Raw genomic sequence first — 27,999 nt, 5'->3', positions numbered from 1 at the left:
AGAGGAAAGACAAAAGTTTTATTATTCATCAATTTGCTGCCAGCATGGACATCGGTCGGTCAAGAAAACATCAACGGGATCCGATGGTGACCTGCCAAACTCTGATAAGGCAGTCCGTGTAGCCAGCAAACAATGTCTGTGGTGAAAAGCAAGCACATATGAGTTAGAAAGGTACCATAAAAATAGTGTACATTTATAAAATATCAGCACAGACTCTCAACCACAGCTTCTACATGGTATTAAAGGCATTTTCCCAGGAACGTCCAACAACCAGAACACCACCTATCAGCCAAGTTAACTTGGCAAGACCTTTCCAAGGAATGTTGGTGAAACGCATACTCAGCCAATCATCTTGTGGAAGTCTAAACATTAATCTTCAAATGCCATATATATATAATTTCCCTTGAAGGAAAGCATGACAGTTCTTTTGCAGCCTCAGGAAAAAAAAAAAAGGGTGCCAACTTGATACAAAATATCCGTATCGGCAATTAAGCCGAAAAACAAAGCACGGCGGCAAAAACAAAAAGTCGAAAGGCAACGTCATACAATCATTCTCCCGATTGCTTCAATACAAGTATTTTCTTGCTGAAACACAGCTTTTTTGATTGGAAGTGGAAACTAACCAATGGGAGATGGGACCAACAACGATATACAGCACGATATCTTAAAAGTTGGGGCCGGGTTGTGACAAAACTTGGTGACAGTTGGGTAGGTGAAAGAACAAGCCGATTAGATTTTGGTTTCGGTCCGGATGCAGAAGGGGCCTATCAGTGGGATACTAAACATAAATTGTTCAGCCTGGAGGAGGTATGCGCTCCACCGTGCAACAGAGCGAAATCAGCATTTGAAGGTCCAGGCACTTCAAAAAGTAACAACAACAACAACAACAACAACAACAATAATAATAATAATAATAATAATAATAATAAAAACAAAGTGAGTCACCTGGCCATCAGCCGACCAGGCTAAGGAGATGCATTGCGGGGGCTCAGCCTTGCCACTTGTGCTGATGACTTCCTGCCTCAGCTCATCCACAATGACCTTCCCTTCGAGATCCTGCACCCAGCACAAGGCCAATTTAAAATGCATCTTGGTTTGAAGAAAACTTCGAGTTTTACACACAAAAGACGTATATATACACCAGAAGACCCTCACTTAACGGTCATCGGAAATCAATGCACGCCTGAAAATAAACGAATGGCTCGTGGCCAGACTTTAACATACACAATGTTCTATGGTCGACCTGTTCGTCCCAGAACTGTACTGCCGGTCCATGTGTTTTACCAAATTCACCACAATGGTGCAAAATGTGCACAACTGGTCAAATACAAGACAACGCAGTGCAGCTCAAACACAACCGCTTTACATTCGCTTTGAGGCAAATGCTAAAAATATGAACATCAAACCTTTACACATTAAATCAAACTGGACGATTTAACAAATCGTTTAAAATTTGATTGAGATGATGTTTAAAATTGGCTGCAACTTCTCTACGAGGTCAATGCAGCAATAATAAGCGACAAACCCAAATGGAGAGCACTTACACTTGGAGAAAGATGGAAAGTGGAGCACGGTCGAGAAAGGTGGAAAGTGGAGCACGGTCGAGAAAGGAGGAAAGTGGAGCACGGTCGAGAAAGGAGGAAAGTGGAGCACGGTCGAGAAAGGAGGAAAGTGGAGCACGGTCGAGAAAGGAGGAAAGTGGAGCACGGTCGAGAAAGGAGGAAAGTGGAGCACGGTCGAGAAAGGAGGAAAGTGAGCACGGTCGAGAAAGGAGGAAAGTGGAGCACGGTTGAGAAAGGAGGAAAGTGGAGCACGGTCGTCTCACGTCGGTATTTTTATTTTAGCAGGTGTCCGGGTTAATTACCTACACTGTAAAAGCAAAATCGACGAATTAAATTAAAAATAAATAAATAAATAAATAAAACAGCCCCATGCACAATACACATGAAAATGCTACGATCATTGTTTTGGGCCCTCCATTATACAGCAGCACGATGATGCACAGTCAAGTGGTGTTCCACTATCGTTCCACAAAAGGACGCAGCGAGAGCTCAAACACCTGCACTCTTGCATGACCTGGATTGTTTGTACAAACACCACCTTGCATTCCATAGCAGATTGTCCAGCTATAACGCACCCAGATCTTTATGCTCGGTCCTGTAGCAGCGCACAGCCAATAGCGGTTGGGGCTGAAACATAGTGCGTTGATCAGGTCTCCACCATCAAGTGTGTAAAGGTGTTTGCCTTCATTCAGATCCCACAACATGGCTTGTCCGTCCTAAAACACATGGCATAAATAAATAAAAACCATATACAACCTTGCACAGAAATGGGATGCATCTGGCTGCCCATGGACAACTTCAAAACCACCATACGATCGGGCAACAAATGTTCGTCCAACATGGTGAAATCTCTCAATCACAATGCATGTTCATTCCTGCCAATGAAAGTGCTTCCCATCACTAATAGGTTATCTGCACAAGTGTACATCTGCATCTGTGATAAAAGTGCTTTGTTAAGGAGGCCACATGCTTGAAATTAACCATACAAACAAGAAAAGCACCTGTCATATCAAGTGAAGTCATTCGAGTATGGCAGACAAGCCACCATCACCTGTCCCTCATCTTAAGTTGGACACACGTCTTCACTACAGGGTTTTACCTCGAGCACTGCAGCTTCACGTAAAATTCAGTCGGTGATGCCTCAGCCCAATGTAATTAAAATCTGAGCAACGCGGTTGCCATTTTGCACGCAGGATGTTGCATCACCAAGCCATTTAAACGTGGAGTTCCGATTCAATCGGCTGTACGCGCATCATCAACGAGCAAATGATTAGCTCACCAACAACCAATCATGAATACCGAAACTAAAGAACAATACATCTTGCTTCCATTACCATTAACAGGTTTCAATATGGTCCCTGTCATTTCGCAGTGTGACGGGCTCGAGTGTTTGGGGAAAAATAGCTACACAAACCGTTGATGAAGGAGATCGATAAACTTGGTTTAATATACAAATTGCATTCACGACCCTTCACTCGCATGACACCAGTTGAATGCAAAAGGAAGGAGAGTTTGTTTTTGTTTTTTGGGGGTTTGGGAGTGGGGGGGGGGGGGGGGGGGTTGGAAGGAAAGGTGAAGCGCAAACACAGCAGAGTAAAACAGAGGGAGAGAGATGAAGGGGAGAAGGAATCAGGGGGAAGGGAGAGGAATAAGCTGCACACACTGAATTAAACACAGCAAGAAGAGGATGGGGAAAGCAGGGATGAAACAGAAAAGGAACAAACCAACTGACAAACAAAAATAGGTGAGGGAGAGGAAGGGGGAGGGGGATATCACAATAACCAGAAAAAGGGAGTACTTGGGAATAGGGTAATTTGGGATTTGGGAAGGAAGAGATCATGAGTATGGATGGGGATGACCTGAGGTAGTGCGAAACAACTGTCTTAAAACCCCAGAGGCAAGAGTGTGTCCAAATAGGCAACTACAAAAAAAAATGAGAATAAAGGTGAACATCCGATTTAGTTTAGCCTGGTGTTGGCTCAGCGGTCAGGGTGCCGGCTTGGGATCCTAGGATCCTGGGTTCGAATCCCGGTCGATCGCTGAATTAACACCAGGGGGGTTGACTCAGCCTGTCATCCTTCCGAGGTCGGCAAATTGAGTACCAACTTGCTGGGATGAATGATCACGGTGTGTACCCCGGTTTAGAATAGGTACACCGTATCCCTGCGCATCGTAAGAGCGTGACCAAGGGTTGGCGTCAGGAAGGGCATCCGGCCATAAAAACATTGCCTCAAACAGGGAACCATGATTGTCATGGGGCCCGCAAGGCTAACCCCCGCTCCAGCGGGGAAAATGGCCTTAAAACGATCATTCATTCATCCGATTTAGTTGAGAAAACAGTTCAACGGTGGAGAGAAAAGTTGTTTCGCCTCAGATATTCCACAAAAGACCAAGTCATTTCCTCTGCCCCGTGAATACTTTGGGTTGTCATGATCCCTGATCGCAAACTTGGAATCCATACATTGTGGATTGTATTTTTTCCGTTTATAAATCAATGCCGTTGTTAATAAGTAAAACGTAAAAGTGTTGCACACAATTGTCTCCAGACACTTTTGCCATGCACTATATTGCATGCAGGACTCACATGACGTCCTAGACCTAGAGGTATGCACACACTTCTAAGCTGTCTAGCTTGGGTTTGAATCCCGACCCAGCTACAAACTATCATCCAGGTATCTCACAGGTAGGGTGATTCGTCAATGTGTGCCGCCCCTCAGAGGGATATTACACTTGGCGTGCTATCTGCTAACTTCGGTTGGTGGCTGTTTGGCGAAATCCCCACCCAAACTACCGCTGAGAAGGGAATGGCAAACCACCCAGTATAACTATTGCCAGTAAACTACTTCAGCAGTACTGCAGCTGCTTTTAAGCACACCAGAATATGAATAAATATATTGCACCCACAAAGCTCCTCCATGAAACTTGAACTGAAGTTTTCCTTCCTACAAGGTGCTACCTGGATTCACCTTTCTTTGGACAACGACTTCAGCAACATTGTGCCAAGTAAATGTGCAAAAAAAAAATCCAAAAAAATATATATATATATCAGTGTTCACCGTTTTTTGCCAAAGTGGGTTCAGAAACAGCCTCTGATTATCAACATCAGCGCAAAGGCCTCTGTGTAGAGTTATATGCATCATCACGACCCAAAATTGGAACAAATATCCTTTGGGCCGACTAAGGTGGTAAAGGGAAGGAGCTGCAACTGTTGAATTAGAACTCCGATACACCACAGCACAATCAATGTGACGGTGCACGCAAAGCACAACCGTTGAGAAATCAGACAAATTTGACAAACGCAGCCTAATGTGAAAACATAGTCATTGTGTCGCAAAATTCACATTTAATGCGTCCTCTCGAGGTATTAAAAAAAAAAAAGACCAAAAGCAGAAGAGATGATTTTATACCAGGATATTCTTCTTGACCAAAACAACTGATCCACAAACTATTTTTAGCTATCTCACAATTTCCACCCTCTAAAGGTGGTTTTTTCACAATTTCCACCCTCCTCCCTGTAATCAATTTTCCCCTCATGCTAGATATGCCATCTAGCTCGGGTGCAACAAGTTATTTGTCATCGGGCTATCAAGGATAGATACTTTGAAAGTGTGAAACAAAAACCTTGATGTGAAAATGAGCAGTTTTACTGCAACCAAACATTAAAGTGAAAATTCCTCCACCAAACTGGAAGCCTATTAAATTCCCAAGCTGGCACACTCGTGCACGTCTCTATTTCCACTATTGGCAACGATTCGGAAACAGGACGTATAACCTTACACACGTTCTGCAGGGTTCTTCAACTGTGGAAGTTAAAGGTGCCCAATAACACTATGCAACAACAAACAACATGCATTTTAAAAGGCCATTTTCCCTGCTAGAGCGGGGGTTAGCCTTGCGGTTCCCATGACAATCTTCTCCATTTTGCCCTATTTTCTGCATCTCTCCTTGTTAACCCCCTTGCCCGCATTTCTTCTTCCACCATCTTTAGCCAAGTCTTTCTCGGTCTTCCCCGTCTTCTACTTCCTTCTACATTTATTTCCATCACTCTTCTCAACCAGTCACTTTCCTCCTTCCTCAACACATGACCAAACCATCTCAACCTGTTCCTCTTCACAGCATCAATCACAGGCTCTATTCCCATCATCTTTCGCAATTCATCATTTGTCTTCCTCTCTCTCAACGATACTCCGCACATCCGTCGAACCATTCGCATTTCCACCCTTTCCAACCTTCGTTGCTGCTCTACGTTCATTACCCATGTCTCGCTCCCATAAATCATAACACTTCTCACACATGCAGCATACACCTTTCCCTTCAGCTTCAACGACACTCCCCTCATCATCAGCACGCCACTAAATTCCCGCAACTTCTTCCATGCACATCTCACTCGAGCAACCGTTGCCGAGTCTGATCCACCTCCTCCATTCAGCATGTCTCCGAGGTAGCAAAATGTTTTCACACCTTCCAGCTTCACACCGTCTCCAAGATCCAACTCAACATTTCCTCCATCTGCAGCTCCCTCTGTGCACACCTTACATTTGAATGTAGCTGCCACACTGGTTAATGACCCTCTCAGACCACTACATTTTTGATGAACCCACTCAGCGCACATTGTACACTGAATGGAGTTCACTCCGACACCCTTCCTACACACAGCACAGGGCCACTTCCCAGTTCTTTCCACCTCACCACATGCTTTACCACTTGCCATCACCTTCGTCTTTCCGATATTCACCTTCAGACCTTTTGTCTCCATACATTCCTTCCACGTGTTCATCTTTTCCTTCAGTCCATCCATACTTTCCGCAATCAACACCAGATCATCTGCATACAACAACTCCCACGGTAAACCCTCCTTTACGTTCTGAGCCAGCACCTCCATCACAGCTACAAATAGTAGTGGACTTAGTACCGACCCCTGATGCACTCCCACCTTCACCTCAAACTCACCACTGTTCCCGTCCTTCGTCCTTATAGCTGTGCGCGCTCTTTTGTACATTGCCATCACTACTCTGATCAACCATTCCTCCACTCCTAACTTCCTCAATGGCCATGTCAATACTTTGCGTGGAACCCGATCGAATGCTTTCTCCAGATCAACAAACCCAAGAAACAACTTCTTCCTCTTCTCCATGTACTTCTCCTGCAACTGCCTCACAATGAAAAGCGCGTCTGTCGTTCCTCTTCCTGGCATAAATCCAAACTGCATTTCGTCGATCTTCACTTTCTTCCTTATGCAAAATTAATGCAAAATTAATAAATTAAATAACACTATGCAAAAGATGGCAAATTCAATTTTCCATTGAAATTTCCCCTGCCCCCCCCCCCCCCCCCACCTCAGAAATAAATGTGGATATAGTACTCTTTGTTGAATGCAATCTCATCCCAGAACTATCTGCTCTAGGTCCTTCAAGAGCCTCAAACATGAATACCAAAGATAAATAAAACAACCACGGATTGGGAAATATTGTGGCTGGCCTGGTATGTAGCATGCTCAAAGCAACGGTCAAAGCCAATGGGCGGCCAGGGCTACAAGCTCAACCACCACGTGAATCTTGTCACATGAACGTTAATCATGAGTGTTATCGCATTCTCTGAAGTTATTTGGCCCTCCAGTCAAATCAAATGCAGCTACACCCCATCAACCATCCTTGATAGGTAGGTATAATCAGCTACTATTAAAAAAACTGCTAAAAAGCCCGTCAAAAATGATGGGTTGGAACAGTTTATTCGACAGTGCGGCCTTGTGAGTATGCCAAAATCTGAAGCCTCGGCCTAGTTTTAGGTGTGCTAATATCTTCTTTATTTATTAACAATCCTACGGACGTAAATGAACACTTGTTTTACTCTGCGTGCATATTTTCATGTTTAAAGTGTTAGGGTTAGGGTTAGGGGCGTCACGAGCAGCAAATTTTACCTCGCTGTGCTTTGTATCTATTGTTATTTAAATAAAATTAAAAACGTTTCTGTTCCACACCCTTGAGGCTCGATTTGCAAGCCACCGTCTACAATTCCAAGAGAAAAGAATCACTCTTGTGGAAAATGTTTTTCCGAGTATGTTTTATCCCCAAAATAGACCGTAGTAAACACACATTTGTGTTAAAAGATTTGACTTTAAAACCGACCCTCATGAAGGGAGACAGACATTTGTAGAAACACACAAACTGTTTTATATGGTAGATATATCTGATCAAAAAAAAAATCAAAGATCTGTAGCTCTATACCAAATACATGAACTGGAATGGCACTCAGAGCGCAGTCTCATCCTGCGCGCTCATACCGAACAAAAATACCATCGTTAACTGAACACTCTACGATGGCCCATATACCCATATCAACCATGCACCCTATTATGTCGCATACATTGCCATTGTCTGTTGCTTTATAGATTGATTATTAGGATATTAACACCCACTTTTTCACACATGACGACGAAATTGCATCAATTAAAGTAGATATGAAAAGAAAAAAGAAAAAAAACTATATTCCCTATGGCTCATCGATCATATGTATAAAGTTTCACATTGAATTGTTAAGTGGTTCTGGAGAAGATTTTTATGTTTTTATTTTACATCCAATATGGCCACCAGACCACATGACCGATGATGTCACAAATTTAATTCTTCACTCACATTGGGTCGTAGGTAGATCAGATATATCAAGTTTCAGATTTTTGGGATAAGGATTTCTATTCAACCAATTATGGATGGAATACCACTTCACTGAAGGTGTCATCATTATCACCCAATATACCCAATGGGAAGTTTATGACATAAGCAAAGTTTCAATTTTATCGTTGAGCGATTTCGGAGAAAAATATGTCCCATTTTATATCCAATATGACTGCCATAGCATGTGACCTATGATGTCATAGCAATCAACAAAATATTCTCCATGTGGAGACCCTCCTATGTTAAGTGGTTGCATTGAAAAAACATTTAAAAGCGATAGGCTATGAGCCAGACCCCCCAAATTGACCGGTCGGTACCATACAGATGGAGTAAGGCTCATTGTGATTTTTAGCAAGATATATGTCCCTAGATATGAAAAAAAAGTGATAGCAGTGTATAACTCTCGGCCATCTCTGTGTTATCACCCGAAATATTATTATACGCCCGCTTCGCTTCGCCCAAAAATGTGATATTTGCTAAAATTGGAATTAATATGTTTTTACGGACCACAGAGTGCCAATAATTTGCATACGGGATGCCAACTAATATAGTAATAGAAATATAGAACATTTGTGGGGGTTATTTATCAAATTTTTGATATAATGACAAAAATATGTTAAATTTAGTGAAAAAGTGGTCGAAATCGCTTCGAGTTCAGAATTCACATTGCACATTTTTGTCAATATTTCAAAAATGAAAACTCCCAGAGTAACATTTGACCCCTCAAAATCTTCGCAAGGAACCACTGCATTGGAATATATCATTACTTTGTAATATGGTGGTTGTTTGGGGCACATATTTTGGTAAAGTTCAAAATATGTTCAACCATACCCCCTAATTTTGATATTATAGGTGCTAAAGGGTTCAACATTACTGTATTTGCATCTGTATTACCCAACTAAATTGTTATTTCCTTTTGTCATTCCAGGTAATGTGGTGGTGGTGGTGTTAGTGCTTACCCAGTATTGCTGGTACAATCGCAATGGAAGAACAAACCAGAGATGAGGCCGAAGTGCCAACTGGAAGACATTGTATCATTCACAAGGAATCACTGAGTATTGATCCAAATGAACAACTTACCAGTCCACAAAGTTTTGAATCATGGAAAACCCTAATAAATGCTGCTCAAGTAAGAGATCACTCCCCTATACTTGACATCGCTAAATCGGTGACAGACAAGGACATTCCAGTGATCTTCTACCATAGGAAATGTAGAAGCATTTTCACGATGAAGAGAGATCTGGAAGCCCTTAAACGTAAAACAGATTCAAGCTCAACAGAGGAAGCTGTTGCTGGGTGTTCCAATGCTAAGCGACCGGCAAGACGATCCTCATCAGAATCACGCATCTATGACTACACATGCATTTTCTGCGAAAATGTCAAGAGATACAAGGGAACGTCAACTCGGGAAAAACGAGTCCAATCTGTGGAGTTGAGATCGGACCAGAAGCTTCGAGCTTGTGCAATCCGCAGGTGTGACACCAAGATTTTAGCCATAACGAGTAGGGACATAGTTGCTGCTGAAGCACATTATCATGCTTCCTGCTACAGGGACAGGCCAGCACCTGGTCTCGATACAGAGCCTGCTCCTTCTCAGGAGAATGATATTTATCTCGAAAAGCAAGACGAATCATATGCAGAACTGTTTCATTATATACGAACTGATATCATTCCCAACAAGCAAATTGTCAGAGTTACAACGCTTACAGAGAAACTGCGAACGATGATGTCTGCCAGAGGCATACATAGTCTAACAGAATCCATCAAGAAACATCTCTGTCGGAAATTGGAACAGGAGTTGGGAGACTGTATTCAGATTTTTGCTGACACAAAAGGAAAACTTGTTGTTGTACCTGATTGCATAACAATGCAACATATCGTCAGTGAGTATTGCGATATGGAAAGGGAGCTGAAAACTTGGAAAGATAAATCAACAAATATCTCGAAGATCATTGATCAGTCATTATCATTTTTGAGAGCAACAATAAAGGACGAGGAAAAAACAACAACCTGGCCGTATCACCCGTCCGACGTGGAGAAGGAATCATTCACTGCACCAGAATATCTTCGACGGTTTCTGATCGGTCTACTAACTGGTGATCCAGAACACAAACACCCTTCACGGAGAGTAACAATGCTCACGGAATCCTTCAGTCAAGATGTGGTATATGCAGTGACATGTGGTATGCAGAAGCCACCAAAACATATACTGCTTCCATTCATGGTTAAAACACTCACTGGGAATACGGAGTTGATACGGACGTTGAACAGATTAGGCCATGGGATATCTTACTCTCAGTTGGAAGAAAATGACACAGCCTTGTGCTTACAGAAGCTCGCAGCTAATCTAAATCAGCAGACACTCATACCAACAAGTATTCAACCATACGCGTTTACCAACTTGGCATGGGACAACATTGATAGATTGGAAGAAACATTGAGTGGAAAGGGAACATCACATCGTGTGAATGGTATCGTGGTACAGGCCAGAGTTTATGGACCACATCTTCCGAAACAAGCGCTTCCTGAGATAGCCAAGAAAAAGCAAAGATCTTTGGATGTCTCTGATCACGAATTGACAACATACATTGCTGGACAGCGCGTTGGACCACAGTTGCTCACACAGACACGAGCATAGTAACAGAGTACACAGCTACGAACAAAAACCTCATCTGGATACTTGCTCGAATGACGATACCGACGCAGAGAAGCAGCGCATACCAAGCTGGACAGGTTTCAATATCAACACCAGAGATTCTCCGACAGTCTCAAAGGATGTTGTTGGTTATATGCCCACGATCAATGCTCCAGCTACGGAATTGACCACAGTCGCTGAAATATTGAACCAGTCAGAACTTGTGAGGAAGGCACTACAGTTAGGGGAGATTGTCGTGGTGTTGGACCAGGCCTTATACGCTAAGGCAGCCGAAATCACCTGGAAACACACTGACAAGTATTCACGAATCATTCTCCGTCTGGGCACTTTCCATACAGTCGGCAATATACTCGCAATTCTAGGGGCCAAAATATGTGCCCCAAACAACCACCATATTACAAAGTAATGATATATTCCAATGCAGTGGTTCCTTGTGAAGATTTTGAGGGGTCAAATGTTACTCTGGGAGTTTTCATTTTTGAAATATTGACAAAAATGTACAATGTGAATTCTGAACTCGAAGCGATTTCGACCACTTTTTCACTAAATTTAACATATTTTTTGTCATTATATCAAAAATTTGATAAATAACCCCCACAAATGTTCTATATTTCTATTACTATATTACTTGGCATCCCGTATGCAAATTATTGGCACTCTGTGGTCCTTAAAAACATATTTATTCCAATTTTAGCAAATATCACATTTTTTGGCGAAGCGAAGCGGGCGTATAATAATATTTCGGGCGATAACACAGAGATGGCCGAGAGTTATACACTGCTATCACTTTTTTTTCATATCTAGGGACATATATCTTGCTAAAAATCACAATGAGCCTTACTCCATCTGTATGGTACCGACCAACCCCCTTGGCTTATAGCCTACGATGTTTTTTTGTTTTTTTTATAGAAATGTTGATGCAAATTTTTCTTTAAAGAAACCCGCAATCACAAAGCGAGACCGCAAACGATGAGCTGCCAAGTACATACCTTGCCGCCGGAAGCACAAAGGGATCCGTCGGGAGACACAGTCACAGTGTTCAGGTAACCAGTATGGCCAATGTGGTTTGTCTTGAGCTTGCAGTTGGTTAGATTCCATACCTAAGTAATATGACACAAAAAGGCCCATTCCAGAGCCAGGTTAAAACGTGCCGCACCAACCCGGAAATTGTCGCAGATGTCATTTAATGCAGAAAAGGACTGTCTATTCGTTGTGGGTGAACAGGAAAAGGGTGAGGAAGACAAAAAGGCAGAGAAAGAAAAATAAAGAGAGATAGAACAGAGATAGAGATGGGCAGTGAGTGTAACAATGTAACATGAGGGAGAATGTATATTCGTTGAGAAAGAAGGAACAATAGGTTGGCAGGTTATGTTTGCAAAGATAAACAGATGTGCTAAAATTGGTTTGTAAAGAAGAGACTTTGCTCGTCCTCATTCGTCCAAGCTCATTTCATGACATTTCATTATGTGAACAGCAAAATAAATAATCATGGGACAAGCATATAAAAAAAAAAAATTCTGGAATCCTTAAGTACTTGCATCCGACAGCTCCAACATCACCACTACAATGAAATGCTTTTACGAAATATAACGAGTAAAACTCAAGTAAAGCACAAGAACAAACCTTCACAAGCTTGTCCCACCCGCACGACACGATGATGGGGTTGCTGTTGTTGGGTGAAAAACGAACACACGATGCCCACTCTGTGTGACCATCCTCCTGAAAAAGATGAGTATATGACCGGTGTGACAAGTGCATGACCTCAGATGGGTAAAATATCAGATTAAACTTCTTCATGAAAAAAAAAAAAACTGTGCTGAACAATGAAAACTTTACCAGGACCCTCATAATTGCAGGATTGTCATCCTGAACACACACTTGTGAGTTTCTGTTTGGTGATTGTAATCATTGGGTCCTTGCAAAGGCAATTATAACTCTCGCCATAATAAGAAACAATGTTTGTGATGGTAAAATAACAATGACGGTAAAAATATAAATAAATTATACACAAATGGAAATGTCGGGAAATGAGAGAAAAGGGAAAACTTGATGGCCATGATATATTTAGGGAGCTTCCAAGAAAAACGCATTTAGTGAAAATGCGTCGGGAATTTGATCACAATACTGAATATACAAATATGTAAAAAATAAAAAAAAAAGGAATAATTTTTCAAAAATAAAAACAGAGCAAGTATATATTTTTTGGTTGTTGCTAATATTTTTCCAAACCATTGGGCCAATTTTCCCAAAATTTCTGTAACCCATTATTGTCACGTGGAAGGTCGGCACCATTAAAAAATTCAATTCTTAACCAAAATGATGTTAAACGAGAACAATGCAACTATTGCCAATATGCCTCTGCACAGTCCCACAACGGGTAGATGCCATCACTCTGCATATGTATGGGTAGTGGATCACGTTTGCGAAGTTTTGTGATGATCGGATAAGGTTCGTTTTTCTATCCAAAATGGCTGCCAAACCACGCGACCTATGACATCATTTTCAAACAATATGCACTAGTGCTGTTAGATATTTGTAAAATTTCGCATCGATAGGGTGAGCTGTTTCAGAGATATAATTATTTAATATTTTTCTTCAATCCAATAAGGCTGCCAAACCATGTGACCTATAATGTAATAAATTTAATATTTCAATACAAATGCATCAGATCATGTGCAAGCAATTTCAGATTTTTAGAATAAGGGATTTGATTAAACTTTTTTGGCTGCGAAACCACTTCACCTATGAAGTCATCATTATCATGCTTTTGTTCCCCATTAGGAGTACTTGAGAATGCACAAAATTTTGTCTTTTTCCATTCAGCGGTTTCCGAGAAATATATTTTTAATTATTTGCTTTTAATCCAAGATGGCTGCCATACCACGTGACCGATGACATCACAATTATCATCTAAACATTCTGCATGGGTGTCACTCCTACCCTAAAAGTTATCTCAATCGGACATATAGTTGCTGAGAAAAACGAGGATTAGCCCATATGGACAGGCGGCCAACCCGAAAACATCAGGGATGGACGGACGGGCGCCGACAAAGTCGGCGGAGGCATAAAAACAGAAAAACCGAAATAGCAATTCACATGACATGCCATGCCCTACCTTGGCTGGGAGACAGGTGGGACTTAAACTTCACATGCATGTTTGGCCATTCTGACTCTTGGCTGAGGTCCAAATAACCTGATGTTGATCAGGTGACAACTTGTTACATGCACGTGCGATTGGAATAGGTGCAAGTGGTACAGAGAAGCGTCACCTGCTCTTTTAATCAAAATCAACACCACAATGGCAAATCTCTTAATTCAAGGACATGAGGATTGATAGGTTAGCTCAGTGGTAGAATAATCACTTTAATGCCGTGTAGTCTGCGTTTGTTTCCAGACACAAACAAAGAGTCTCTCATAAACGACGAATTTTGTATCCAACCTCACCCATTACTCCTCTGCCCCGATTGCACGGCAGAAAGGTTGTTGCATCAATTGCGATGTAGTCCCTCATCAGGTAGCCTTTCACCTCACATTCACTGGTGGATATATCACACTGTGTTTGTCAAAGGTGGGGCAGTTTGGAGAGGGGAAAGACATAAGCAACAATAATGGATGCCAAAGCTTTGCTTACAAAATTGTAAGCAAGCTTATTGGTCCAGAGATATTAGGACCCATTTTTGCACTCTTCTTGGGGACTGAGTAATGTTTGGTGACTTTCAGGTAGACAGGAGGTGGCGAAACAAAAACGACAGGACAAAAAAAAAAAAAAAAAAAAAGGTAAAAACATGACAAGGAAGAGCAGCTGAGCATGATTTTGGAGAACGATTGGAGAATCTCCTGCAAGTGTGGGAGGAGGTTGGCAGTCCAAACCACAGCCAAGTCAATGGTAAGTGCTGCTTCTTTGCTTCATCTTCAACTTGACTTGCGATATTAAGAGCATAGACAATCCCCAAATGTTGGCATCCATGGGGAGGATGAAAATCCTTCTGAGGAAATGCCAAGCCGAGTGCGGTGAGAAAAGCAGCGCGGTTGCAACATCACTGGTACCCAGGGTACCCTGGGAAGTGGCAGCTGGTACCCAGAGTATCCCAGGATATCCAAAAAAGTGACATTTTTCATGCGTCCCCCAATGTCGATTGCATAATATACTGTGCAACGTTTCATTTTATTAAATTAATATAACATACCTGAATAGTGTACTTGCACACACCGAGGGTGTTCCACAGCTTGATGGTCTTGTCTCGTGCACCGGATACAATCTGCCGGTTATCAGCAGAAAATGCCACGCTCAGAACGTCCTTTGTGTGCCCAACAAAGTGCCGTGTAGTCGTTCCCCTGCAAGAACACAGCCTACCTTTACACAAGCACAACGCTCATCAGCAACCATATTACTGAATGTGATCTGATCTTCCCCTGGACGCACACCATTCGATATGCTTTGCAGCCTCAAGAGCATTTGCAAACCAAAAACAACACAATGGTCTCTACCGTACGTGATTTATACAATGTATGGATTGAAACAAAACATGCAGCTTCACACTTGCTTAATGACAGTGTCCTCCAGAATACATACCTGTGGGGAACGAAAAGGGTCCTCCAATGGGATACAACACTTGTGCTACCGAGCCGATTAGCATTACAGGTGCGAGAAAGTCTCAGGAACATAAATAAAATACTGTAATAGAGGATGTGCCACTGTGCCAGCATGCACGTCATGCTCCTCTGGGTGGAGTGTTCCGCCAGAAACCCTTCGCCTTTTACACTCCCCAGGTCCATACTCGATACTCATGCCCATCATTTCACATCCCTCTTTCTCATCTGTAGAAATGTTTTCCCCTGGTCCGTTGTCTAACCAAAATAACATTTTGGTTACATGCAATTTCTTCTTTTTTGTTGAGCTGACATGGTTAACTATCAGTTGCATGGAAGTTTATAAATGGGTGTGTTAAACCTGCTTTTTGGCTTCTATCATTATGTTTTGACTTCAAGTGGCAAATGGATGGAGGAGGATACAGTTACCTGCAAGGAGAGAGTTGGGTTAGGTCGAGTTATTGAAGGTAGGAATGATTGTGTGTAAGGATGGAGAAAGGGGGAGGGGAGATTACATGAAATGGTGGAAAGAAGCCACATATATTCAGCGCAGCCTCAGCAATCGCACAATAAGACACAATGCGTACACCGCCACATCATAAAGATGGTGTCTCTGGTACCCACAGTGACCAGGGAAGCTACGCCACTTCTCCGAAGCTACGTGGCTGTTTTTGTCTTGTCTAATGTCTGTCTGCACGTGTGCGTAATTTGCGTCGCAGCTCCTCCACACCCCTGAGGAATCACTTTAGATGTGCACAAATGGCACAAACATTTACAAGCACCGTTATCTAAGCAAATACAAAATCCGCTTATTCAACAACCATAATGTTTTTGTATCCATATAAATAATACAATTGGTGACCGTCACGTTCCCCATTACCACTTCGCTCAGTCAGCAAACTTTTCATGTAGACGTTGCACACATCTTGCAAAAAATGGTTATGGCATCCAAATCTACTCCAAACTTTTATTCCATTCGGCCCAGTCAAAAGTAGCTTTTGTCAAATAATTTGCTATTGCGGTGGATGTTAAGGCATTCCGATGAGCCCAACTGCACCAGTTGTTTCTTGTTTTTCCATTTATTCCATTTGTCAAAGGTTGTTGTTGTTGTTGTTATACGAGATGTGATCAGTTTGTTTGTGGCTAAACCTACTTGTATACATGGTGGGATGATGAAAGTTAGAATATAAAGATCTATCCTTGCTATTCCATATATCTGCTTGCAAATTTTCCAGAGTGTAGATTAAAAGTTGGGAACCCCTCTAGAGTCAGTCAACATGGATAAATCAGAGCTCTGAGCTGTGATAAAGTACCAACAAAAGAAAGGCTTTCCTCCCAAGCAAATACATATGGATATGGTAATGACATTGGATTATGCTTCTTCATATTCAATGGTAAAGAACTGGGTAGCTGAATTCAAATGTGGCAGAAAAAGCAGCACAAATGAATGCAGGTCAGGTCGTCATGTTGAGGTGGCAACACCAGAAATGGTGAACCAGTTGCATGAAGTAGTGATGAAAGACAGACCAGCAACCATCAGGGATGTAGCCGAGACATTGGGTGTCAGTTTTGGTTCGGTTCAATCAATCAGACAAATTGGGCACAGCAAAGGTGTAAGCACGGTGAGCTCCCAGAATGCTAATGGCGGACCAGAAAAGAGCTCTTCTGAACATTTCCGTCAGCCTTTCCATTTTCCTGCTGATCCAGACGACTTCCTCCAGTGGATTGTCACAAAGGAAGAGACTTGGGTTCACCACCGATTCTGAAACCAAGCAACAGAACATGCAATGGAAACACATGGTGCGCACCCCCTCGAATGTTCAAGAGGACATCATCAGCTGGAAAAGTCATGGTCATTGTGTGATAATGGTGGACTTCTTAGAAAAGGAAATACCATTAAAAAGTATTATTTCGATGAACTGCACCGGTTGCGTGATGCGATTACGCAAAAGAGGCAAGGGCAACTAACCTGAGGTGTGCTCTCCTCCAGGACAACGCCTCTACACACACAGCGCAACCCTCGGTGGCTACTGCTCCTAACTGTGGCAGGAGCTTCTGCCGACCCACCCTACTCAACAGATGCAGCCCAGCCCAACTTCTATTTATTTTTTTTCCCTCACCTGAAAGTAGCTCTGCAGGCGAACAAATACAAGGATGACGATGCTGTTATGGCAACTATTGGGAACTTCTTAAAGAGACACAACAAGGCGTCCAGAATGTCCTTAAGTAAACTGGAGGACCAATAGATGAAGTGCATTGCCAAGAAAGGAGATAATGTTGACAGCGAGTTTCTTGATTTTTTTTTCTACATTCAGTCGAGGCTCATGTAAGAGGTAGCACATACAACATAAAATAAAGGGAGCGGGAAAAAAGAGGGGAGAGAGAGGGAAGCAACACCAGTAGAGAACTGGAACATTGGGAGATCTGTGGAAAGGAGAGGGCCAGGGTGGGGTACACGGGATAAACAAGATGGACATTGCAAGGACTTCAAGGAAAGAAAACGGAATTTGAAGGAGGTGAATATGGGGTGTTTTGTTACGTTTGTGGGGGTAGATGATGGAATCTTATAGAAACAAGACCAAAAGTCTAACAGCGGCGTAGCTGGGCTTGTAAAATATTATAAACCACAAACACACATGATTAGCTTTTCAAACAGTCGCTAATGCTGTTTATAACATTAAACAAAGAAATTTGGAGGAATACAGACATCCATGAAGTACGTAATACAAACAGAACTGAGCGAAGATGTATTGTAATCTTTATACCCCACAAGGTTGGGTCTCAAGAACATTGGGTGTGTGTTTATTTACCAAGCAGCAAGCTAGCGCTTGCCAAGCCAGCAGTTCCTTAAGGGTTTTGAATGGAGTGCTTGCTCGAATGCTTTAACCACTTAGCAATCTCTCCACAAGAACCTTGGTAAAAGAACACACCCAATGTTCTTGAGACCCAACCATATATCGACTGTAATCCAAAGAGGAATGACCTTTCCTGCCGCTCTCGCAGTGAGCAGGTGTTTACGCCGTAATGACATCATATACGTAATGACGTAGCATGACGGCCGGACACAAAACTGCCGCTACTTTAATATGACGTTCCGCAACCTATGGGTCGCGAAGGATTTTCACTGGGTCGCACGATAGTTTCAGAAATCGCGGGGGGGGGGGGGGGGGGGGGAGGGAAAAAAAAAAAAAAAAAACTTTATCGACGATTTACTTCTCCCGACTGAACAGAACAGAGATCAAACGAACGCCGACACAAACTTTATCGTGTGGTCTCTTCTACCGCGCATGCATCTGGTCAGTCAGATCATACGTTTAGTTTCCGACACGCGAATGTCCATTGCTTTTCATTCGAAAGATTGAGCTGTGAGCGTAAGGTACTCGCCATGGCTACAAAGTATCAGCCTGTGTTCCTGAACTAGGGGTTCACCTTGAATATCGATAAGCACAATGTTCATCGACAACAGTGTGTGATATGCCTTGACGTGTTGGCCAACAAGTCCCTCAGGCCCCAAAAGCTGAAACGGCACCTTGAGAAGAAACATGGAGATCATGTCAACAAGTCGCGGGAGTTTTTTCTCCGGAAAGAACGCGAGATGAACAGCAAGTCAGTAATGAGTTCGGGTGTTTTTCCGTCGAAGGGACTGACCAAAGCCAGCTACCTGGTGGTGGAGAAGATAGCCAAAGAAAAGAAACCGTACACTATTGCGGGTAAGTTTTTTGTTTTTTTTCGTAAAAGCATCTCACTGCATTGGCGGTTTGTAGGTTCATAAAATAATACATGGCGCTGTAAGTATAGTTAAATTTAGTTTTCCATTTCGTCTTTAGAAAATTGATGTGTCGGGTTCTTGCTTACTATTACTCGTGCCATGTATACGTTGGTATATCACAACTTCGTAAGTTTTATTGTTTGTTGCAATACAGCCATTCTTAAACTTTGCCTCTTTTTTAAAAGTACTTACGGCAATAACATCGTAAATATTGAATTTTTATAATGCCTTGGGGGCTTGGAACAAAATCAAGATTAATCATAAAGTGAAAGAAATGTTCATGTGTTATTTTATATATCTTGTATTGCAGAGCAACTCATCCTGCCATGCGCCAAGGCGATGTGCAGAAAAGTGCTTGGAGAGACGGCGGCTTCCGAGACAAGCACCATTCCGCTTTCTGCCGACACGATTCGCCGACGGATAGACATGGGCGAAGACATCGAGCACCAGCTGTACGCAAACCTAGAGGCCAACAAGTTTGTCATCCAGTTGGACGAGTCAATGGACATCGCCACAGAAGGCGTTGATCCTCATCTTTGTTCGTTATCGGTATGGCGATGATTTTATGGAGGATCTTCTGGCATGTGACGAGCTACAGACCAAGACCACGGCCGCAGAAATATTCGCAGTCGTCAACAAACACATCGCATTGCATAGCCTCAGGTGGGAAGACTGTTGGCGTTTGTACCGATGGTGCGGCATCGATGACAGGTCGGCGCAACGGTGTCATTAAGTTCATCCAAGATGTGGCACCAGAGGCAAGCTGGACCCACTGCTTCCTCCACCGCGAGGCATTAGCGGTGAAAGATGTCACCTGGACTTGCCGAAGTAATGGACATTGCAGTGAAAACAATCAACCATCTCAGGAAGAGCGCTTTAAATTCGAGGTTGTTTGAAGAGCTGTGTAAGGAGCAAGATGCAAAACACACCACGGTGCTGTATTTTTCAGCTGTTCGCTGGCTCTCCAGTGGAGATGCTTTGGCAAGATTGTATGAACTTCGCGACCAGGTCCTCACATTCTTGGAGGTGGCTGGGTCAGACCTGGCAGTCTACTACAAAAACAACAAATTCATCGCAACATTGGCATACATGGCCGACATCTTCAACTTGTTGAACAATCTGAACACATCGTTCCAGGGCAAAACGAACAAGCAGGTGAAATCCGTGTTCGTAATGTATGACAAGATAGCGGCGTTCAAGTCAAAGCTGGATCTATGGAAGAGAAGAGTACAGACCAATGATGAATTTGACATGTTCGAAAACCTGGATGATCTGCTCAGCAAGAGTGTTGAGGAACGTGTGGACATTGAGGATGTCATCGTCGAACATCTGGTGAACTTGCACAAACGATTTGACGAATACTTTCCTGTTGATACACGCGTGGAGAAGAAGTGGATCCGAGACCCTTATTCAGTCGACGTTCAGCAGTGCTGCAACTTGTCCAACAGATTGAAAGAGGACTTGATCGACATCGTGTCCGACGGTACACTTGAGACACTGTTCAGGAAGGACACTTTAGTAAAGTTTTGGCTGACAGTGTCTCATGAGTACCCAGAGATTGCACATCTCGGGGTAAAGTTCCTGATGCCATTCACGACGACGTGGATGTGTGAGGCAGGTTTCTCAACGGTGACATATCTGAAGTCCAAGTATCGAAACAAACTGGAGACAGTGGCCCTGTGCGCCAACCTGAGAATCGCATTGTCGCCGCTTCAAAGCCGAATCGATGATCTCGAAGCCAATATGCAAAGTCAACCATCGCACTGATGTAGATAATCCACATCTACAATGTTGCTAACGGAACATTTGAATTAGGCTTGCAAGTTTCACTTTTGGGTTTAATCAGTGAAAGTTGTTTATTAATGTTGTTCATGATAACGGAACATTGAACCTGGATATAAGTTGAGATGCATATCGGGTTTTTTCAGTAAAAGTTATTCTTGTTTTGTTTATCATTTCATGTTACATTTTAAGTTCATCATCTATTCACGATGAAGATTAAAATAAAGTTCAAACACCTTATCTTGGTGTGTCACTTTAATAATGAAAGTTTTATTCTATTTCACAAAAGATACACCGCCAATGAATGTTGTGAGATTCATCTTCATCATCTTTTTCATCATCTTCATCTTCTTCATTAAATCTTCATCCGGATTCATCGTAGGGGCGGATTCATCTCTTCTGAAGCTGCTAACAAGGCAGGGAGTTTACGCCTGATTGGCTGACAATAATATCAAGTGGGCGGTGTCTGTGATCAAAGTCGCTGCTCATTCTCAAGGGGGGCGTGGTCTCTCGCTCTCTCTCTCCTCATGGTCGTGGAGATCCGTACAAAATAACAACAAAATAAGGACAGTGTTTGGTATTTGATTTATTGTTCAATTACGAATTGAACTACTGTACAAAGATGATGAACCAAACCCTTACCAAAATATTAACGTCATAAGCAGTCGATATTTCCGTGACGGTTTGTGGGGGGGGGGGGGGGGGTTTGATGGGTCACGACTGGATGCCTGGGTTTTTTTATTGGGCCCTGGGCTAAAAAGGTTGCGGCAGCTTTAATATATACTACAACGGCAACAACAACAACAACAAGGCATTTTAAAGGCCATTTTCCCGACAAGAGCGGGGGTTAGCCTTGCGGGCCCCATGAATAATATAATATATACATAGTATATGCATAATACATAATATATACAAGATATATATTTGACCTCCAGGAACGTTGCAGTTACTACAAAGGGATTAGTGTTACGATTAGATATACTATAATAATAACGTTACGTTATTATTACGAAAATTATATATATTTTTTAAAAACCGAGGTGAATGCCTTATTTCCATGGTTACACCGCTTCAATCCATCAACTTTCCATTCACGACATTGAGATTAAAATGTTATGGTTATATTTACTATAATTTAATTATTATTACGAAAACGATACTACTGAAACGATACCACTGTATTAAGAAACCTGGGCTTAATTTGTCCGAAGCAGAAGGAAGGTCATAAAGCCGAAGGCCTATATGTACCGTACCGTATTGTTGGAAGAAACGTAACGCTGATGCTTTCGATATTTGATGATCATTTTAACAATCGGTTTGTTTGTTTCACACTGAATGAAAAACGTAACTGTAGAGCATGGCGAGTGTGATATATGACAGGTTCGATGATATGTTCAGCTTGAACGACATATAAATCAAAATGGCGGAGTGTGGAGAGTCAGCCACAGCACCACCATAATGACATCAGATGTAATCACATCACCCTGTCATGTGACCAGATTCTCAGCTCTGATTGGTATACGTTTGAAGGAACATACATCCATACATACATATATACATACAAACAGACGGATGGACAAACACTGTTCTAGATGGCTCTGCCCTATGGGCTACGCCGTAAAAATAGGATCGTAAAGGTATCGCATGGACCATGGACGAGTCGGAGACATCTTGATGTATCAAGTAGGGAAAATGGAACTTAAGTTGTTTACGTGTCTTCACACGAGGGGTGAAGCTATGGTAAATTAGATAGGGGCTAAGATTAGTTTTCCCCCAGTATGTGATTGCCCTTGGCAGTTTTTCCCTATGTCTTTACAATTCCAACAAGGCCGGCCATAAAACCATCCATTAACCAACCATAAATAACAGATATAATTGAACCCCAAACATTCCCGATCGGCAAATAAGCCCCGCCTCCAAAGAAAATCGTGACAAGCAGGCCACGCCCCCAAGGTTCATGATTGGTCGAAGTGACGTCACAGTGAGAAGCATCTCTCTCGGTCGCTTTTGTCTCTGGCTTGCGGTTGCGTCTGGCTCGTGATGAGACTTTGCGGAGCTTTTGAGTGAACTTTTGCAACGTTGGAGATGGGGATGTTATTGGTCGGTGGTGCTCTTCGGGGAAGCTGAGGGCCGTGTTGTGCTCGCTGGCCAGGTATTGAGAGGAGGGCGTTTTGGCAGTCGCTGGGCAACGCGACAGTATTAACGGGGGTAAAACAGATCAAGGTTTTGGATGGGGGAAGAGAAAAGATGGTGATCAGCATTTTTGAAGACCTGGACGGAGGAGTGGGATTGGAGAGATTGAAGAGATTGTGGGAGCTTGTTGCAAAGGCGGGAAAAAAAATGAGGAATGAAAGAGTGGAGATGAGAAGAGTCTTGATTTTGTCCTCATATGGCCCTCCTGACCTATCAAATGAAAGTCCATCGCATCACCCGTCCTTGAAGGGTATCCATCACCTGTCCTAGTTTAAAATACAATAAAAACACCCGATGCCCTGTGTGGAGGATGGTCGTGAATGAGGAGAGTTGCAAAACTGAAGATGCAACATGAGGAGCTATATAAATGCATTTTCAACATTAAATGTTTACTTTTACGATCTATGCATTTAATGGATGGAATGTCACATCAAAGGGCAATCAAATGGTGAAAGATTCACACTTAATGCCAATCTCTGAAGCGCAAAAAAAACCAAAAAAAAACATTTGAAGAGGTCCAAAGTGAGAATGGAATTCAAACTCCATTTTCACATATTTTGGAACTACAACTGACCTTCATACATGAAAGGTTATTGCAAGCTTGCAATTTTTCAATCATTCCTTGAGATTTTGAACACATCACCAGGCACAACTTACAAGGTCAAATCCCACAGTCGCAACGTGTAGTCCCAGGATCCAGAGAGTGCAAACTGACCATCTGACGAGATGACTACGTCACTCACAAAGTGTCCGTGTCCACGCAGCGAGCGTTGCTGGATGCCATAGTTCGTTTCATCACGTGTTAGCTTCCACATGATAAGCGTTTTGTCTGCATGGGAAGACAACCACATTGATTAGTTTATGCAGTCAAAAAATACATAAAAAACACCATTGATTGAATGAAATGCAATGGATCCCAGTTTGAGTGATCTGCGAAACGAGCGATTGCCCCTCATTTCAGCCAACCGACAATGCACGGATGTATATTCCTTTGATAACCACCTGAAAAGAGCGACCACCTGTTAAACGTGGCCAACAGCCACAAAATATGGTAAATTTACAAGATCGGAAAGTTCATGACCGCAGGTTTCAGAAAACTGCTTGCCTGTTACCACTGCGATAAAACCGTCTATCAGGCGGGTCAAGTCATTGGTTTTGATAAAAGACTTGAAGGGAGGAGTGCCTCATGATCGATACTATAGTGTTCTACAAAATTGTTTTTGTATCTAAAAAGCTGCCCTGATGGGCAGTCACGTCACCGATTCAGCACAGAGAATGGGGTTTTATAAAGGAAGATTATTGACCTGATAGTTATGATACAAAAGGTAAAGTACTCGTAGGTGCGTCGCAGTGAAAGCATATGTGTGTTCCTCTCATGCAAGACTACCTGTTTTGAAAGACCACCTTGGGCAAGGCACTTAGGGTGCTCACCCAAGACATGAACTACTGAAATTGGCAATTGCACGAATTGGTTCAGAAACTTGGTCAAACCCCTCCCCCCACCCCCATTTGATTTAATGCCGTTCATGCCAAACATAGTAGAACCTGTCATATATCACATTCGCCATGCTTTACCTTTACGTTTTTCATTCAGTGTGAAACACAAACAAACCTATTGTTAAATTACCATCAAATATCAAAAGCATCGGCGTAAGGTCTCTTCCAACAAAACGGTACGTACCCAACCCTTGTGGGGTATATAGATTACAGTAGATCTTCGCTCAGTTCTGTAAGTAAAACTTACCTCACGGATGTCTGGATTCCTACAAATTTCTTTGTTTAATGTTATAAGCAGCATTAGCGACCGTTTAAAAAGCTAATCATGTGTGTTTGTGGTTTATAATATTTTACAAGCCCAGCTACACCGCTGTTAGACTTTCGGTCTTGTTTCTATTGCTTCTAGAAATATTACTACACATCATTTTGTGTGTCCCTTTCATGTCCCTCTAAAGTAGGCATGGGGAAGCTGCGGCCTTCATGATGACTATGGCCCTCGGGGCTGGATAACATGGAGGTACGCGAACTTGTCTCCAAGGTGTTTAGCCAGAGTTAAAATCTCAGCACAGCTAAAAACTACCAGCCTGGTGATTCATCAACGTGTGCTCCATGCAACAGATGGATGTTGAACTGGGTGTCCCATTTCCTAGCATTAGTTGGACGTTAAGGACCCAACAGTGTCCATCACGAAGAGAAGGCGACAAATTACAAATTTCTTGCATTCCCCTTCTCGTCTTCCGCTCCCTCTTTTTATATATTTTGTTTGTCTGGTTGATTTGTTTGTGAAGTAAATGTCAGCTCTTTCACGAGCCTCGATTCAGTATACAAAAAAAAAAAAAAAAAAAAAAAGCTTGCACCAGAGTAGAGACCCATCTATGTCGTAATCCTCAAAGGCCCAGCCAATGAAAATGCCTCTGCAGTCCTCTGCACATAATGTGGCAGGAAGGTGAAGAAAAATAATGCCGTAATATTAAATGAAATAAAATAAAAATCACAAAATGTATTTCTCAAGAAATGTTATAACTTGGTTAATCCTCATGTTCTCGATAACCACAATCACCACTACAAGCAATAGTGTCAGCCCCGTTAGGAGCAGCTCCTCTGCCACATTATTGTTGATAGAATGAATGGCAAGTGTGAAGGAAGCAGAAAGTTGACTCGGTGCCATTGTCAAGTCAGAATGATGTTACATTTTATATATATACTGTATATATATAGTGAAATTTGGTTAAAAGTTTTATTGCTAGTTTAGTTTTATTGCTAACGGATATATATATATATATATATATATATATATATATATATATATATATATATATATATATATATATAATTAATGAATGAATATAATCTGCCCATACAGAGTTCAGCAAGTTGTTGCTGTCCTCAGATAGAAAAAGTTCCCCACCTCAGTTCTCAAGATTCCTGTTGTAGTACAATAATATAATTAACAATAAAGTTACCGTTTCTTCCTCTTCTTCTTCCTCAACAAAGATGGGCTTTTTAAAAAAAGGTATCCTTATGTGATTAATCGAAACTCATTTTTGTTCCAAGTCAATAGATTATGAGATTTTGAACGGAACCATTTTTATACGAGGGTTGGGGGGGGGGGGGGGGTACAACAGCACAAGTTTTATCGAAATGTCTTTTTTTTAACCAGAACCAGTTAATAAGTGGGTACCAAAGTCACAGAAACACTCGTACTTGGGTAAAAAACCCAATACCAAATGCACGACAAACCAGATCTTCTGTACACATCAAGTTTAACAACTTTTTACATCTTTCATGCAAAACTAAACACGTGTCGACCCATCTAGCCGAGACCTGTGAACACAGAATAGTCTTAACGAAGGTACAACTTATCCAAGCCGATTATCGGAAGGTACACGGTCACCGATATAATAAAGATCGAGTGAAAGTGCGAAATGTACTGCACCAAAAACCTCCAGCCATTAGAGTACGGACAGGAAACTTGGCAAAAGCATCAGCCAAAGGGCGGGTACGGCCATTTACCGCGAGAGGCCGACAGGATCATGTCGGGAAACTGCGGCGTGGTCGCAATTTGGGTCACCCAGTTGTTGTGCCCTTTCAGGGTGCCACGCAGGGTCATCTGCTCTGTCATGGTGATGGTAGATGAGACGGATGGGTACGGATGAACACGGATCGAGTCCGGCCGGCTCAGAGACGCCAAATGGCCACGACCGCCATGAGCGCGCGAGGGCAGGAGAAAGAAAGAATCGGAAGTGACGTATAAGGATGTCACTTTTTCTTTCTCTTTATTTTCAGTTTTTTGTGCTATTTCAAAAAATTTCACTGGCTTTAAGCACAAATCTATGTCATAATATTATATAATTCAATTCATTAAACCAGTGATTTAAAAAAGAGTTACTCCAACCAACCCACACCGTTAACTATAACGCCATGGCTATCACATCAGACACCAAATATGATAATTACCACATGTGTGGTAACTTTTGAGGTCTAGATTTTCAGCCATTCGTCCCGATTACAACGGGGATCATAAACACCACCAGGTCGTGCTTGCTCACAGCGCTCAGGCGTCAACCTTGTTACCCCAGGCCGCCATCCTCCCCGAATCAAAGCCATCGTGCCTCCTGAGTGGGCATGTTACTTGGTGCCTTTATATATATATATATATATATATATATATATATATATATATATATATATATATATATATATATATATATATATATATATATATATATATATATATATATATATATATATATATATATATATATATATATATATATATATATATACAGTGGGACCTCTAAATCCGAATTTAATTCGTTCCAGCGGCAGTTCGGATTGGGAAAAGTTCGGAATTAGAAACTATTTTCCTCATAAGAAATAATGGAAAGTGAATTAATCCGTTCCTGGACCCCAAAAACCCATTATCAAGACACTGTTAACTGCAAATACACATGATTCAAGGTAAAATAAGATGAGTAATTGCCCTAAATATCTAATAATAATAATAATAAAAAAAAGAAATAAATGTACTAACATGAAAATAACTGCATTTACCTTAGTGGAGAGTTCTGATGGTGCATGTGGAAGCTGGAGAGGAGGAAGGAGGGAGAGGGTTTTATTGCTTGGAAGGTGAGGCACCTTCCAAGCTAACATCAGATGACTGTGCTTCTGGTGTTTGCTCTCTTTGTCTCTTAACACCACTTGTAGAGGGTTGGGGCTCACAAGGCTTGCTTTCTTTAGAGAACCACCTCTCCAAAGTTGCCTGGTGTTGGCGACTTT

The 27,999-nt window shown here is 42.1% G+C and overlaps 2 protein-coding genes across 2 annotated transcripts; one reads left to right on the top strand and one right to left on the bottom strand.

Annotated features, from left to right (window-relative positions):
* Positions 1–3: 3 nt before the first annotated feature.
* Positions 4–26,986, bottom strand: RACK1 (receptor for activated C kinase 1). The gene is made up of 8 exons (XM_068113092.2): positions 26,734–26,986; positions 23,881–24,052; positions 15,077–15,224; positions 12,513–12,608; positions 11,879–11,989; positions 2,138–2,278; positions 946–1,056; positions 4–136 (listed from the first exon to the last, which is right to left on the bottom strand). The coding sequence occupies exons 1-8, from the start codon at positions 26,840–26,842 to the stop codon at positions 71–73; spliced, it is 954 nt and encodes a 317-aa protein (XP_067969193.1). The 5' UTR covers positions 26,843–26,986; the 3' UTR covers positions 4–70.
* On the top strand, positions 18,767–21,138 carry LOC137426238 (protein FAM200A-like). The gene is made up of 2 exons (XM_068114913.2): positions 18,767–19,189; positions 19,559–21,138. Exon 2 carries the CDS (start codon positions 20,056–20,058, stop codon positions 21,013–21,015), a length of 960 nt encoding a protein of 319 aa, XP_067971014.2. The 5' UTR covers positions 18,767–19,189; positions 19,559–20,055; the 3' UTR covers positions 21,016–21,138.
* Positions 26,987–27,999: the final 1,013 nt, after the last annotated feature.

This window comes from Myxine glutinosa, chromosome 4 (genome assembly GCF_964187855.1).
Source record: "Myxine glutinosa chromosome 4, kmMyxGlut1.1, whole genome shotgun sequence".
NCBI classification, from domain to species: Eukaryota; Metazoa; Chordata; class Myxini; order Myxiniformes; family Myxinidae; genus Myxine; species Myxine glutinosa.
The sequence above is the reverse complement of the archived record's forward strand: the minus strand, read 5'-3'. Positions and strand labels throughout refer to the sequence as shown.

Bases quoted from the DNA above. Each gene is read 5' to 3' on its own strand.
- LOC137426238 (XM_068114913.2), top strand. From the start codon at position 20,056: ATGTCACCTGGACTTGCCGAAGTAATGGACATTGCAGTGAAAACAATC.
- RACK1 (XM_068113092.2), bottom strand. From the start codon at position 26,842: ATGACAGAGCAGATGACCCTGCGTGGCACCCTGAAAGGGCACAACAAC. The intron at 11,990-12,512 runs GTTTGTTCTTGT...CATATTACTTAG, and splicing joins GGTGGGACAAGCTTGTGAAG to GTATGGAATCTAACCAACTG. The intron at 137-945 runs GTGACTCACTTT...TTTTCACCACAG, and splicing joins CCTGGTCGGCTGATGGCCAG to ACATTGTTTGCTGGCTACAC.